Source organism: Chionomys nivalis, chromosome 5 (assembly GCF_950005125.1).
Source record: "Chionomys nivalis chromosome 5, mChiNiv1.1, whole genome shotgun sequence".
NCBI lineage: Eukaryota > Metazoa > Chordata > Mammalia > Rodentia > Cricetidae > Chionomys > Chionomys nivalis.
Window position 1 is genome coordinate 14322628 of NC_080090.1, and position 15803 is coordinate 14338430.

The following is a 15803-nucleotide window of genomic DNA, read 5'->3' on the forward strand; positions in this document are numbered from 1 at the left end:
GAAAAACAGGCCTGCTCGCCTCATCACTACACAGGGGACACAGTGGGGTCATGAAGGGCAAAGCCCCCAACCTTCGGAGAGAGCTTGGGAGTGGGTGGAGGTGGGAGAAGGCACCAAAGCATTGGCTGTGGCTGTGATGGGGAGAAGTGGATCTTGTGCCATACATTGAATGCCAGATGTTGTATTTATCTAAGTTCTATTGCCAATAAAAACTTGGGAGTCAGTTATTCAGATGAAAACCTGATAGAAGAAAGAAGTGGCAGAGGAGCAACCAATTATCTTCTCTCTACAATTTCCAGGTGAAAAAGATGGCAAAATCTCTGAGTCCCTCTTACTCATTCCTGTGCATCTTCTCTATCCATATTTCTGGCTTCTCTATGACTAATTCTGGTCATCTAGTTGCTGGCTCTGCCCCCTGATTCAAGGTTAGCTAAATTAACACAGTCTCAGGGTGTCAAAATGTGGTCAAATATCCTGCAACAGATCAATAAGGGAATTCCCTTGGTGTATAAGGTCCTTTTCTCTATGTGTTGCTTTCATTGGTTAATGAATAAAGAAACTGCTTTGGCCTTTTGATAGGGCAGAACTTAGGTAGGTGGGGAAAACAGAACTGAATGCTCGGAAGAAAGCAGAGTCAGAGGAGAAGTCATGGATCTGATGACGTGGGTTAGAATCTTAGGTAAGCCACTGCCATGTGGTGATACACAGATTAATGGAGATGGGTTAAACTAATATGTAAGAGTTAGCAAATAAGAAGTTAGAGCAACTGGTCTACAGAGCTAGTTCCAGGACAGGCTCCAAAGCCACAGAGAAACCCTGTCTCGAAAAACAAAAACAAAACAAAAAAAAAAAGTTAGAGCTAATGGCCAAGTAGTGTTTTAATTAATACAGTTTCTGTGTGCTGTGTGGTTATTTTGGGAGTAAGCTAGCCAGGCAGCTGGGACAAACAAGTGGGCCCTTTCCCCTTGTAACATTCCCTCATTTTTGGTAACATTTGTAATTCTCTTTGATGCTCTTCCTGTTTATTAATCAATTTACAATTTCATTATAAATGACTTTATGTAAATTGTGGTGTGCTTATCCTCAGCTTTAGCCCCTACCCACTAGTTACCAAAAGTGTATTTCTCTTTTCCAGTTTTAACCACCATAATGACTCTAGAAAACCTACCCCATCTAAGAAGCACTGAGGTAGATTACTCCTATCCAAGGCTCTAAAGCTGGGAAGATAATGAAGTTTAACCATCTGCTCATTTCCCTGCCCTGTTCTCACTGGTTGGTTTGCATGCATGTTATACTATGGTGGTAAAATAGACTTTTTGAAGGCATTGTTTACCACAATAGTATTTTGTACTAAAATGCTAAAGTTCTAGGTTTGGTATTGTCAGCAAATACTTTGTCAATGTTTAGAGAGTGCTTTCCAGAGAGTGAAGCCAGCAAGGGAAAAAAGAATAGGAGATAGGACAGATTCCTCAGGAAGTAAAGCTAGTCTTCAGTTCCTGTAGGTTTTTTCTCTTTTTAATTAGTTTATTTTCTGTGCCGGGCTATTTTGCCATACATGTATATCTATGTACCTTGTGTGTGCCTAGTGCCATAGCCTCCAGAAGAGATGGTCTAATTCCCTGGACTGGAGTTATAGACAGTTGTGAGCTGACATGCCAATTCTGGGAATCAAACTCAGGTCTTCTGGAAGATCATCAAGTGTTATTAACTGCTAAGCCATCTTTCCATCCCTCCATGTAATTTTTTATTTTTATTGAGATATACATTTTTCTCTGTCCCCTCCCTACCTCTCCCCTCCCCTTCAACCCTCTCCCAAGATGCCCATGCTCCCAATTTACTCAGGAGATCTTGTCTTTTTCTACTTCCCATGTAGATTAGATCTATGTATGTCTTTCTTAGGGTCCTCATTGTTGTCTAGGTTCTCTGGTGGTGCAGGAAAATTATCTGTATTCTGTCAATTACGTTTTAAATAAACACTGATCGGCCAGTAGCCAGGCAGGAAGTTTAGGTGGGAAAATCAGACAGGAAGTAGAGGTGGGGCAATGAGAACAGAAGTATGTTGGGAAGAAGGAAGCTCTTTCTGCAGTCCTGCCCAGACCATGGAAGAAGCAGGATGTGATCTGCCTCGTTGAAAAAGGTACTAAGCCATGTGGCTAACTAACATAGATAAAAATAATGGGTTAATATACGTTATAAGAGCTAATATGAAGCATGAGCTAATGGGCCAATCAGTTTGTAACTTATGTAGACTCTCTGTGTGATTTTCTTTGGGGCTAAATGGCTGCGGGAACTGGGCTGAACAGAAACCCTGACAAGCAGGACCACATGTTACACTCTGGGATTGTGATTTGTGAGCTGGTTTTCTTTGCTTTATGTTTAAAAACCACTTATGAGTGAGTATATGTGATAATTGCCTTTCTGTATCTGGGTTACCTCACTCAAAATAATGCTCCATCCATTTGCCTGCAAAATTCAAGATGTCATTATTTTTTTCCTGCTGTGTAGTACTCCATAGTGTAAATGTACCACATTTTCCTTATCCATTCTTCAATTGAGGGGCATTTAGGTTGTTTCCAGTTTCTAGCTATGACAAACAATGCTGCTATGAACAATAGTTGAGCACATGTCCTTGTGGCATGATTGAGCATCCTTTGGATATATACTCAAAAGTAGTATTACTGGGTCTTGAGGAAGGTTGTTTCCTAATTTTCTGAGAAATTGCCACACTAACATCTAAAGGGGTTGTACCAGCTTGCATTCCAATCAGCAATGCAGAAGTGTTCACTTTACCCCACAACCTCTCCAGCATAATTGTCATCATTGTTTTTGATCTTGGCCATTCTTACAAGTGTAAGATGGAATCTCAGAGTTGTTTTGATGTGCATTTTTCTGATAACTAAGGATGTTGAACATTTCTTTAAGTGTCTTTCTGTAGGGACATAGCCCCACCCATTGGGGGCGTGTTGGCCTCGGGCTAATGTTTACGGATAAATCTGCCGGGCGTGAGCCCAGCAGCCTTTTTTTTTTTTGCTCCGCTTTTCCAGTGCTCCGCGGGAACCTGTGGTCCTGTAAGTCTATTTCCTTATTAAAGCTGTATATATCTATATAATCTGTCTGCATTCATTTGCGCCACCACATCTTTCAGCCATTTTAGATTCTTCTGTTGAGAGTTCTCTGTTTAGGTTTGTACTCCATTTTTTTTAAATTGGATTATGTGATCCTTTGTTGTCCAATTTCTTGAGTTCTTTGTATATTTTGGAGATAAGACCTCTGTCTGATGTGGGGTTAATGCACATCTTTTCCTATTCTGTAGGCTGTTGTTTTGTCTTGTTGATCATGTCCTTTGCTTTACAGAAGCTTTTTAGTTTCAAGAGGGCCCATTTATTAATTGTTCCTCTCAGTGTCTGTGCTGCTGGAGTTATATTTAGGAAGTGGTCTCTTGTGCCAATACATTCATGTGTACTTCCCACTTTCTCTTCTATAAGGTTCAGTGTGGCTGGCTTTATGTTAAGGTCTTTGATCCATTTGGACCTGACTTTTGTACATGGTGATAGATATGGGTTTATTTTCATTCCTCTACATGGTAATATCCAGTTATTCCAGCACTATTTATTAAATATGCTTCATTTTTTCCATTTGATATTTTTTGTTTCTTTGTCAAAATTCAGGTGTTCAAAGGTGTGTGGATTAATATCCAGATCCTTGATTCAGTTCCATTAATCCTCCTGTCTGTTTTTATGCCAATACCAGGCTGTTTTCAGTATTGTAGCTCTGTAGTAGAGTTTCAAGTCAGGGATTGTGATGCCTCCAGAAGTTCTTTTATTGTACATGATTGTTTTGACTCTATTGGGTTTTTTGCTTTTCCATATGAAGTTAAGTACCATTCTTTCAAGGTCTGTGAGAAATTTTGTTGGGATTTTGATAGACATTGCATTGAAACTGTAGACTGCTTTTGGTTATATTGCCATTTTTACTATGTTAATTCTACCTACCCAAGAACATGGGAGATCTTTCCACTTTCTGGTGTCTTCTTTAATTTCTCTCTTCAAAGATTTAGAGTTCTGTCATACAAATCTTCAACTTGTTTGGTTAGAGTTACTCCGAGATATTTTATGCTATTTGTGGCTATTGTTAAGGGTGATGCTTCTCTGATTTCTTCCCCAGCCCTTTTATCATCGGTGTATAGAAGAGCTACTGATTTTTTTTAAAATTAATCTTGTATCCTGCTACATTGCTGAAAGTGTTTATGAGTTGTAAAAGTTCCTTGGTAGAATTTTTGGGATCACTTATGTAAACTTTCATAGCATCAGCAAATAGTGAGAGTTTGATTTCTTCTTTTCTGATTTGTATTCCCTTGATCTCCTTTTGGTGTCATATTGCTCTAGCTAAGACCTCAAGAACTATATTGAATAGATATGGAGAGAATGAACAACCTCGTCTTGGTCCTGATTTCAGTGGGATCGCTGGGAGTTTCTCTTCATTTAGTTTGATGTTGGCTGTTGGTTTGCTATATATTGCCTTTATTATGTTTAGGTAGGCTCTTTGTATCCCTGCTCTCTCCAAGACCTTTATCATGAAGGGATGTTGTATTTTGTCGAAAGCTTTTTTGACAACTAATGAGATGATCATATGGTTTTTATTTTCAGTTTGTTTATATGGTGGACTACATTGACAGATTTTTCGTATGTTGAACCATCCCTGAATCTCTGGGATGAAGCTGACTTGATCATAGTGGATGGTGGTTCTGATGTGTTCTTGGATTTGATTTGCCAATATTTTAATTAGTATTTTTGCTTCAGTGTTCATGAGTGAGATTGGTCTGTAATTCTCTTTCTTAGTAATGTCTTTCTGTGGTTTGGGTATCAGAGTAATTGTAGCCTCATAAAAAGAGTTTGACAATGTTCCTTCTGTTTCTATTGTGTGGAATAATTTGAGGAGTATTGGTATTAGTTCTTCTTTGAAAATCTTGTAGAATTTGAGCTGAAACCAGCTTTTTTTTTTTTGGTTGGGAGACTTTTGATGATTATTTCTATTTATTCAGCAGTTATAGATCTGTTTATTTGCTTATCTGGTCTTGATTTAATTTTGGTAAGTGATATTTATCCAGAAAGTTGTCCATTTCCTTTAAGTTTCCAATTTTGTGGAGTACAGGTTGTCAAAAACATGACCTGATGATTCTCTGTATTTCTTCCATGTCTGATGTTCTGTCCCCCTTTTCATATGCCATTTTGTTAATTTGGATATTCTCTCTCTGCCTTTTGGTTAGTTTGAATAAAGGTTTCTCTATTTTGTTGATTTTCTCAAAGAACTAACTCTTTGTCTCATTGATTCTTTGTATTGTTTTCTTTGTTTCTATTTTGTTGATTTCAGCTCTCAATTTGATTATTTCCTGCCATCTAGTTCTCTTGCGTGAGTTTGCTTCTTTTCTAAATTTTGCAAATGTTCTGTTAATTCACTAGTGTGGGATTTCCCCAGCTTCTTTATGTAGGCATTTAGTGCTATGAACTTTCCTCTTACCATTGCTTTCATTGTGTCCCATAAATTTGGGTATGTTGTGTGGTCATTTTTCATTGAATTTTAGGAAGTCTTTAATTTCTCTTTTTATTTCTTCCTTGACCCATTGATGATTCAGGTGAGCATTGTTTAATTACTATATGCTTGTGGGCTTTCTGGAATTAGTATTGCTGTTGACTTCTATTTTTAAACCATGGTGATTTGATAAGATACTTGTGGTTATTGCAAATTTTGTACTTGTTGAGGTTTGTTTTGTTACTGAGTATGTGAGAAGGTTCCGTGAGGTGCTGAGAAAAGGGTTTTTCTTTTTTGTTTGGATGGAATGTTCTATAGAAGTCTGTTAAGTCCATTGAGTCATAACATCTGTTAATTCACTTATTTCTCTGTTAATTTTTTTTTGTCTGATTGACCTGTCAGTGGTGACAGTGGAGTGTTGAAATCTCCCACTATTAGTGTGTGGGGTTTAATGTATGGTTTAAGCTTTACAGGTGTTTTTTTTTCAGTTGAGGGTGCCCTTGTATTTGGGGCATAGATGTTCAGTATTGAGATTTCCTCCTAATGGATTATTCCTGTGACTAGTATAAAATGTCCTCCTTTGTCTCTTTTGATTGATTTTAGTTTGAAGTCTATTTTGTTAGATATCAGGATAGCTACTCCTGCTTGATTTTTAGGTCCATTTAATTGGAATATTTTCCCCAACACTTTTACTCTGAGACAATGTCTGTCTTTGAGATTGAGGTGTGCTTCTTTTATGCAGAAGAAGGATGGATTCAGTTTTCATATCCAATCTGTTAGCCTGTGCCTTTTTATAGGTGAGTTGAGTCCATTTATATTAAGGGATATTAATGACCAGTGATTGCTATCTCCTGTTAATTTAGTTTTCATTGTTGGTGATGTTAATTTGTGCATTTTCCCCTTCTTTGTGATTTGCTGCTATGAGACCATCAATTGTCTGTGTTTTTGTTGAAGTAGCCAACTTTCTTGGGTTGGACTTTTCCTTCTAGTATTTTGTATAGGGCTGGGTTTGTGGCTAGATATTGGTTAAATCTGATTTAGTCATGGAATATTTGTTTTGTCTTTCTATGGTAATTGAAAGTTTTGCTGGATATAGTAGTCTGGGATGGCATCCATAGTCTCTTAATGTTTGCACAACGCTTACCATGACCTGCAGGCTTTCATTGTCTCCAATGAAAAGTCAAGTGTAATTCGGATAGGTCTGCCTTTAAATGTTACTTGGCCTTTTTCCTTTGCAGCTCTCAATATTCTTTCTTTACTCTGTATGTTTAGTGTTTTGATTATTATGTGGTTAGGGAACTTTTATTGGCTTTAGTCTATTTGTTGTTCTGTGAGCTTCTTGTATCTTCATAGGCATGTCTTTCTTTAGATTGGGAAAGTTTTCTTCTATGTTTTTGTTAAATATATTTTCTGTGCTTTTTTTTTTTTTTTTTTTTTTGATTTTTCGAGACAGGGTTTCTCCATAGCTTTTGGTTCCTGTTCTGGAACTAGCTCTTGTAGACCAGGCTGGCCTGGAACTCACAGAGATCTGCCTGCCTCTGCCTCCCGAGTGCTGGGATTAAAGGCGTGCGCCACCACCGCCCCGCTATTTTCTGTACTTTTGAGTTGAACTTCTCCTTCTATACCTATTATTCTTAGATTTGACCTTTTCATGGTGTACCATATTTCCTGGATATTTTGACTTAAGCTTTTGTTAGATTTAATGTTTTTTTTTTGACTGAAGAGTCTATTTCCTATATTGTATCTTCAGTGCTTGAGTTCTTTCTCTCATCTCTTGTATTCTGCTGTTCTTGCTTACGTTTTTGGTTCTTGATCATTTTCTCATGATTTCTGTTTCTATAATTTCCTCAGTTTGTGTTTTCTTTATTGTCTCTATTTCAGTTTTCAAGTCTTGAATAGTTTCTTTCATATGTTTTATTGCTTTTTCTTGGTTTTCTTTAAGAGATTTGCTGATGTCTTCCATTTTTTGTTTGTCTTTTCTTCCATTTCATTGAGGGAATTTCTCATTTCCTCGTTAAGAGTTTCAAACATTCTCCTGAAGTTATTTTTTAGGTTATTTTCTTCTGCTTCTTCTGTATTTGGTTGTTCAAGTCTTGCTGTTTTAAAGTCTTTAGGTTTTACTGGTGTCATGTTGCTCTTTGTGGTGTTGCATGTGTTCTTACCTTTTCTACACATCTTTTCCTCTAATAGGCGTGTTTGGGGCTGTCGGTGATTCTGTTGATTCATATTCTAGGTACCTGTGAATCCAAGGCTCAGATGGTAGTTCCTCATGGTACAGTCAGTGCCACAGTTCTAGTTACCTCTTTGGTCACTCTGTGTTCTTGGAGGTCACTCAGTTCTCCTGGGCTTTGTGCCACCCTATTGGAGTTTGCTATCTCAGGCCTGCTCTAGCCTAGGTTGTCAGCTCAGACCAGTTTCTGTAAATCCTTGTCTGAATCCACTCCAGCAGAGGTCCCTGCCTTGGAGTTGTTCCTGCAAAGGTCTCTGGCTCTGGTTTACTCCCTCAGAGTTCCCAGGCTCGGGTACACCAAGACCTGCAGAGGATCTGGCTTAAGCTTACTTTCTCAGAGGTCCCAGACTCACAATCAGACCCGCAGAGGTTTCTGGTTCCTGTCTATTCCCTTTGATGTACCAGACCAACTTCTGGACCCACAGAGGTCCTGGCTCAAGTCTACTCCCTCTGAGGTCCCTGACTCATGCCTGAATCTGGAGAGATCTCTGGTTCCTGCCTACTCCCTTGGAGGTTCCAGATTCACACCCAGACCCACAGGGGATCTGGCTCAGACCTAGGTCCTCAGAATTGCAAAACTCATGCCCAGACCCACAGGTTCCTGGCTTAGGTCTACTCCCTGTAAGGTCCCAGATTCATGTCTGGACCCTCAGTGGTCTCTGTTTCTGGCTTAATCACTCAGCGGTTGCTCCCCTATACCTGTTCCTGTGGAGTTTCCTCTCTCAGATCTGCTCTGGTCCAGGTTGCTGGCTCCATATTGATCCTCCAATGTCCCTGAAGTAGGTCGCTCCTGCTCTCATTGAGCTTTCTTTCTCAGGCCCACTCCTGTAGAATTTGTTGCCTCAGGCCAGCTCCAGCCCAAGGTGCAGTTCGTTGCCTTGTGCCTACTTTGGCCTAGGTTACCCCCTCTGTGTGATTTTTATAGCTAGAGTTATAACTGCCTCTTTTACACACACACACACACACACACACACACACACACTAAATAGCACACCTCCTTTAGGAGAAGATGAGGTAGAAAACTGGTTACTGATGGGAAGGTTTTAGTTGTTGCTGTTGTTTTTCTCAATAGTCTAAAGGTTCGATCTAAGGTATAGTGGAAGAATACAGTGGGTGGAAGAAACTTGTTCCATGGATATTATGTAAGTCGGGTATGAGGGAGCTAAATTTATAGATTAAGGCATTGGCTAAAATAACCAAATGGTGTGTTCCACAATGAATTACTATTAAATTATAAACTCTAAGACCTTAGAATTGTGCATATTATTTAGGAAATCACTAACTTCAGAAAGACAAATCATTTAAGATTTTAAAAATATAGTTTATTTGAATAATGAATATATTACTACTAAATTGCCTTTCATAAAAAGCTGAAGCTTATGAGAAAACTGCTAAAAATAATCAAATTTTGAATAAAAACTCAGATAGTTCCCCAAATTTTGTGAAAATTGGAATTACAGAATGATTGTTAATAGACAACAAATATATAATATTGTGAGAAAAACATCAACCGAAGTAAGTATGCTTAGCCAAATCAGAGAAGGGAGTTTCTATTAAAGTCAGCATTTCCAGTTAGGTGTGCTCATCACAACTGTAGGAAATACTTCAGATACAAGAATGTCCAACCTTTTGGTTTTTCCAACATGCGTTGTCATCTAAAAAGTTCCTACTTTAGAACTATACAACTAAATTACATAATAAATGTTACAAAAGAAAATTCCATAATATTTTAAGTAAGTTTTTGTTTTTTGTTTTGGGCTATATTCATAGGCATCCTGGGCTTCTTTCAGCCCACAGTCCACAGCTTGGGCATCCCTGGTAGATGTTGAATGCTCCATTGTAGTCCAAAGCTGGATCTAGCTCTTGTAGAACAGACTGGCCTCCAACTCACAGAGATCTGCCTGCCTCTGCCTCCTTAATGCTGGGATTAAAGGTGCGCCACCACTGCCTGTAAGAATTAGTTTTCCTTTCTTTTCTTTTTTCCAAGATAGGGTTTCTCTGTACCTTTGGAGGCTGTCCTGGTAATGGCTCTTGTAGACTAGGCTGGCCTCGAACTCACAGAGTAATTTTCTTAAATAAGCTTATTATTGCAGTATCATTTCCATTTCCATATCCACAGCCTGGCTTCAGTCCAATCACTAATAAAATCCCATAGAGTAGGCCTCACTGCAGGATGGTTGTGAACCATCTTTAACATCAAACAAGCATTCTCTGTTTTGCTTAAGAATAAATTGCATATACAAAAAGTTACAATTTATTATATTAGTTCACTGATGCTACAATCACTCAGAGATTTACTGATACTTTCTTTCTTATCAATGTTTAATGTAATTTCAAGCCACAAGACACAGAAGCATAATTTCTATGTAGGTAACTGAAGGCGAAGGCATAAGTCACAAAGAATCCCACGCTAGTTTGGAATTATGATTAATATAATGGTTATTTATTTAAAGGGGAAAAAACTTACAGATCACCATCCCAGACAATAGCCCTCTGCGCAATCAGGAAGGGAGTCTAGTCACCGGAAGCGGAGCAGGAAGTAAGAGAGAGTGAGGAGGGAAGTGGCTGCTGTTTTAAAGGGAGAGAGACCACACCCCAATGGGCTTGTATCTCAGCGGCTATTGGCTGGAGGAGCGGAAGGACCTCCCGCAACAGGTAATAATGTGAATAATATAACTCAAGTTTAAATGTTGACTAGAGCATCAACATTCTCTCTATTTGACAACTAAAACCATTAATGGATTATTATATTAGGAAACACTTTAAGTAATATAAACTGGAACACATAACTATATATATATATATATTTTTGGGGGGGGGGTTTCGAGACAGGGTTTCTCTGTGGTTTTGGAGCCTGTCCTGGAACTAGCTCTTGTAGACCAGGCTGGTCTCGAACTCACAGAGATCCGCTTGCCTCTGCCTCCCGAGTGCTGGGATTAAAGGCGTGTGCCACCACCGCCCGGCCATAACTATATTTTATGCTGATAAATACAAATAAAATAAAAATCAATGTGTATACAACAAATATATAAAAGCTTTTGTTTGGGTACCTTGTTTTGAGTTTGGGATCTCTCTGATACAATGTTCCCTTTCTCCTACTTGCCTTTGCTAAGACTCACCAGGAGCAAGTAACATTTTCATCTTCAAATACTACAATAACTTCTCTGTACTTTGCCTAGGACATGTATTCTTATTCTATGATATATATGTCTTTTGTCCCAATAAAGTAAGTCCAGGAGGACAGATGGTAAGGTGTCTGTCAAATACATGGGAATCTGTTTAAAGTCACAACTGGCCCTAAATTCTTTTTTAAAAGAATTTGTGCATATGTGTGTGCATGAGTGTATATATATGCACCACATATGTGCAAAAGCTCACAGAAGCATCAGATCTTCTGAAACTGGACTTGCAGATGGTTCTGAGATACCATGTAAATTCTGGGTATTAAACTTGGGCCTTCTGCAAGAGCAATAAGTGCTTTTAACCTCTGAGTAATTCATTTTTCCAGACCCTGATTCTAAATTCTTTGGCCAACAGAATATTTTAGCTCTAGTTTTTTCATCTGGACTATTACTTCAGCTTGGTATCATATTTCTTCTTTATTTATACAAAAAGTCTTATCAATTACATTAACAAATTTTGTGCTGCTAATCCAATGGTTCGTTTTCATTTCTTGTCATTTTTGAGCTATTAATCTTTCAAAATGATTGTGAGGTCTGAGTGAGATATGATATCAAATATTCAGCAAAACATACCTTCTAATGTCACCAGTTTTTTTCTGTGACCTTTGGTAGATTATAAATAGTGCTTGTTCACCTTTCTGAAATTTTCATCATTCAGTTTTCTACTTCCAGCTCACTTCAATATTTTATCCTTTCTCATAATTTCTAACATCTCCTTCAGTCTTATTCTCTTTGAACCAGTTCACTTGCTAATCACTGGCAACTATCACATTAAAGGAGAGTGGATGTGCATTTGCCATCATATTGTATGGGAGCATCTTCTTTGTTTCTGTTGTTATAGCTTCCGTTTTATTTTATTAGTAAGCCTTTATTTCTGAGAAACTTCTTCACTAAAATTCTGGCTCAGAAACCCTTTTTTTTTCTGCCTTGCTTTCATTTCTGTTTCTATTAGGTCATCTTGATCATCTTATAGGAACTGTGGGATAGATACATATATTAATTATTCAAAAGTCTTTCTTATATAGCTATTTTTCTATGATTATCTGATCCATTACAGAAGCACTCCTAGAAATAGCACATCTACCTATAGTTTATACTTCAATTTCTGTTCTTTCGTTTTCTCTTAAGATTAATTCAACTTTTTTCTCCTTTATTTCTACTAAAACTATTTTTGGCAGGTTCACCAACAAATTTTGTGTTGTTAAATCCAATGGTCAATTTTCATTGCTTGTCATTTTTAAGCTGTCAATAGCAACTTCCCTCTTCCCTAAGCTCCCTGTACCTCTGCACACCACACTTGGGGGTGGGTCTCTCTTTTGCAGCCTCTTTATTTTACAGCTCCTCACATTAGAAGCCATAAGGTTCGGTTCTTGGACTTTTTCTCTTCTGTGGTCTCTTTAAACTCCATGATGATCTGACTCAGTCTCTTTATTTATGTATGCATTTGTATGCTCAGTATTATCTGTGATGCTTAAGATGTGAATTTTTCAACTGCCTTCTTGATACTTTTATTTGATTATTTATGAGATATCTCACGTTTAACGCCCCAAAGCAGAACTGTTTTCTCCTCAGTCTGCTCATCACATTCTGAATCATCTTAATAACTTTATTACTCCAGTGGCTTAGGCCCCAAATTCCTGGCATCATGATCAATACCTTTCTTCATCCTTTAAATCCAGACACAAAACATTGTTTAAGCTCCCTTCCTATTATCTTAAAAATGCATGCAGTATATGGCTTCTTCTTGCCAGATTGTTCCTTGCCTGGATTGTTGTATCAGCCTTTTTGTTGATTCCCTTCTTCTACCCTTAACTTTCTATAGCATCTTCTTAACACAGTAATTAAGGTGATTGTGTAGTTATTCTGCTTAAAACTTGGGTGTGCCTCCCATCTCAAAATAAAAACTTATTACAATGACCTAGCCCACCCTATCTAATCATCCAGCTCCTTCAACAGTACCTCTCTGAGTATGTATTTCCTATTTGATTAATTCACGTTAGGCCACACAAATCACCTTGTTATGCCAACACAGCAAGACCTCTCAGTCTTTAAACTTGCTCCTGTTTGTATATTCTTTGCATCCTCTTCTTCTATGTACTTACTTGGCTGACTCACTACGTTCTCCAGTCTTTGAACAAATGCCATTTTCTTAGTGAATACTTTCTATGTAATCACTTTCATTTATCTGTCTTCTTTCCCTGTTTAATTCTTTTTAATGATACTTACTTTATTTTTATCCCCCCTTTTGAGACAGGGCCTCATCCAGCCAACCCTACCCTCAAATTCACAATGTGGTGGAGACCAGGCTTAAATTCCTGATCTTTCTTCTATTTCCCAAGTGCTAGAATCATAAGCATGCACTACCATATCTGACTTTATTTCATTTTTAAGTATTTTAAATTATTCTTAATAATTTTATTAATCACATTTGTTACATATTTACTAAATAGACAGTTTTTAAACTAAGGCCTTCAGTTAGCAATATGAAGTAGGTAAGTAAATAATATTGTACATAGCTATTAAAGACTGATACAAACAATAGTTACTTAAGACCATGTTTAAGAAAGACTTGAGAAAATATTAAAGCAAATATTGATATATGTATATGTATATATATATATGTAATGTATTTCAGTTTCATTATATACTAACTTGTCATGTTATCAGCTTGCTGGGTTGTATGGATCAACAGAATATACTTCTCGTGTTTCTAAATGAAAAGTTCCTTCTTTAGGCCTTGTCTTTGTAGAATAATTGCTAAAAGAGAAACATAAAAAAAATCTGTCAAATCGTTACTAATTAACTGTGATTATGGTGAGGGTTCATTAGCTGTCTGCTTTCTATCATCCAGAAAATTGTATTTTCATGTGTGTTTTCATCTCATTTTCTTAAATATTAAAAACCATAGGTCCCAATTTTAAGGGCACATAAAAATAAACAATTTACTAGTTTAGTAATTGTCCAAGTTAGAATCTACAATGTTATCACTAAAGTGAAATGATTTGTGGTATAGAGGGTAGACTTCTCTACAGGAACTTAAAAGATACCCAGTACACATCTTAATTTGTAAAAATCAAATTAAAAAGTCTATAAAATAACACATAAAAGTTAAATAAACAAACATCCAGTGATAACACTTGAAGATATTTTGAAATATTCTATTTAATGGTTTTCTTGTATTCTTTCCTTTGTTTTGTAAACTTTCATATAACCTTTTGTCTAGCTTCCTTTAGTTTATATAAAGCTTTTTAATAATTATTGTATTTCTAAAATATAAAAGTAAGTATATTGGTTCTAAAATTAAATGATTTATGTAGGAAATACAGCACTTATTCTTCTATGCTACCATTGATGTCTTTAAAGCCCAATTATTAAAGAATGGCAGTGATTTTCTGAGAATATATCATGTGTTGTTAAGTCTAGCATTCATATACATGATTTTATAAAAAGCTTGAGAGTGATGCTAGAGAAATAGGAGGCATATGAAAAGATAATGATCATGTCTGTTCATTTGTAGTATAGTAACTATTGATTGCCTCCTTATATTAGCACCATGGTATACTACCAGGACATAGACTTTGACATTAAGGAGGTCATAGTCTGGTAAAAGAGGACAAACTTGCAACTCAAGAAGTACCATGATGTTACCATAGTTAATTATATTTGGTGAGGACACAAAGCAGTGATTAATGTCTAATAGTTTTATTTGAATTGTTAAAAAAAAAACAGAGGTAAAAACAAAGAGAGGAATATGTTCTAGGTAGAATGAAGTATTTGATAATGGACTAGAGCCTTGGTTTTCCACTACGGACTTTGAGAACATCCATATAATTGGGTATGACTGGAAATAGTGTATGTGACAGTAAAGATGGCATAGGTTTGGATACAGATATGACATAAAAGCCCTCTGACCCTTGAATCTTGTGGAAACTACAGAAAATTGGTATATGTAAAGGATATCTTTCATAAAGCATATACATCAGGTATCTACCTGGGTATGTTTTGTGTATGTAAGTTTTGTGCACGCTAGTATCAGGAAAGATACTCAGAGAAAGATTTGCCAAGTATCAGGTAACTTAGAGTTGGGGAAGCTTAAGTCATGCTAGCCCAAACATTACAACACACACACACACACACACACCAGTTCATGTAAGTTGTGTTTTTAAAATTGGCGACAAGAACCCCAAAGCTGTAGTACTTATTGGTCAAACATTCATTTGGACTTACCGTTCTTTATGTCTTAGCATCATGCAGAAGATGACACCAACCAAAATAATAACGACCGAGCCTGCAGAAACACCTGAAGGGAGAAAATAAACATTCAATGCCAGAAAAAAATGACTTATATTGCTAGGAGCTGATTGTAGGACTTACTCCTAGTGGTACAGAAGTTGTTAATGTGATTTTTAGTACATTTTTCTTAACCATAAACTCTAAATTACTGAATAATTATGATTGAGCTTTAAGCTTTTCTAGTTGTATCTAGTCGATGTTTTGTCTGCAGTACATGGACCACAGGACTCCAGTAAACTTTCCATCATGTTTTCTCTATTCTTTTTCTGTTTCATTGGTAAACAATCTTGTCCTTAGAGTGTAATTAGGAACACAGGATAGGATACCAGAGTCCCATGATTTTGCATAGCAACATTTGACCCTTTGTTGTGAAGTATACTTTGATGTAGCAGAATAAGATTACTTATTTCAATTGTACCAAATATCAAGAGCAAATGAAAAGAGACTTTCAATTTAAAAACCTTGAAAACACTTTCAACTCTAACTTAAGTGGACATTTTATAATGTATCAAGAATATTAAAATACCTTTAAAACATGAAAGAACATTAGACCCAATGAATTAAAATTA

General features: G+C 36.9%; 1 protein-coding gene across 1 annotated transcript in view; it reads right to left on the reverse strand.

The window, feature by feature from the left end:
• Cr2 (complement C3d receptor 2) overlaps positions 1 to 15803 on the reverse strand; it is a 90321-nt gene that overhangs the window by 45829 nt on the left and 28689 nt on the right. Inside the window, exon 24 of the mRNA XM_057769909.1 lies at positions 15169 to 15241. Within this exon, the coding sequence (XP_057625892.1) occupies positions 15169 to 15241 (73 nt within the window). The remainder of the gene's footprint in view (positions 1 to 15168; positions 15242 to 15803) is intronic.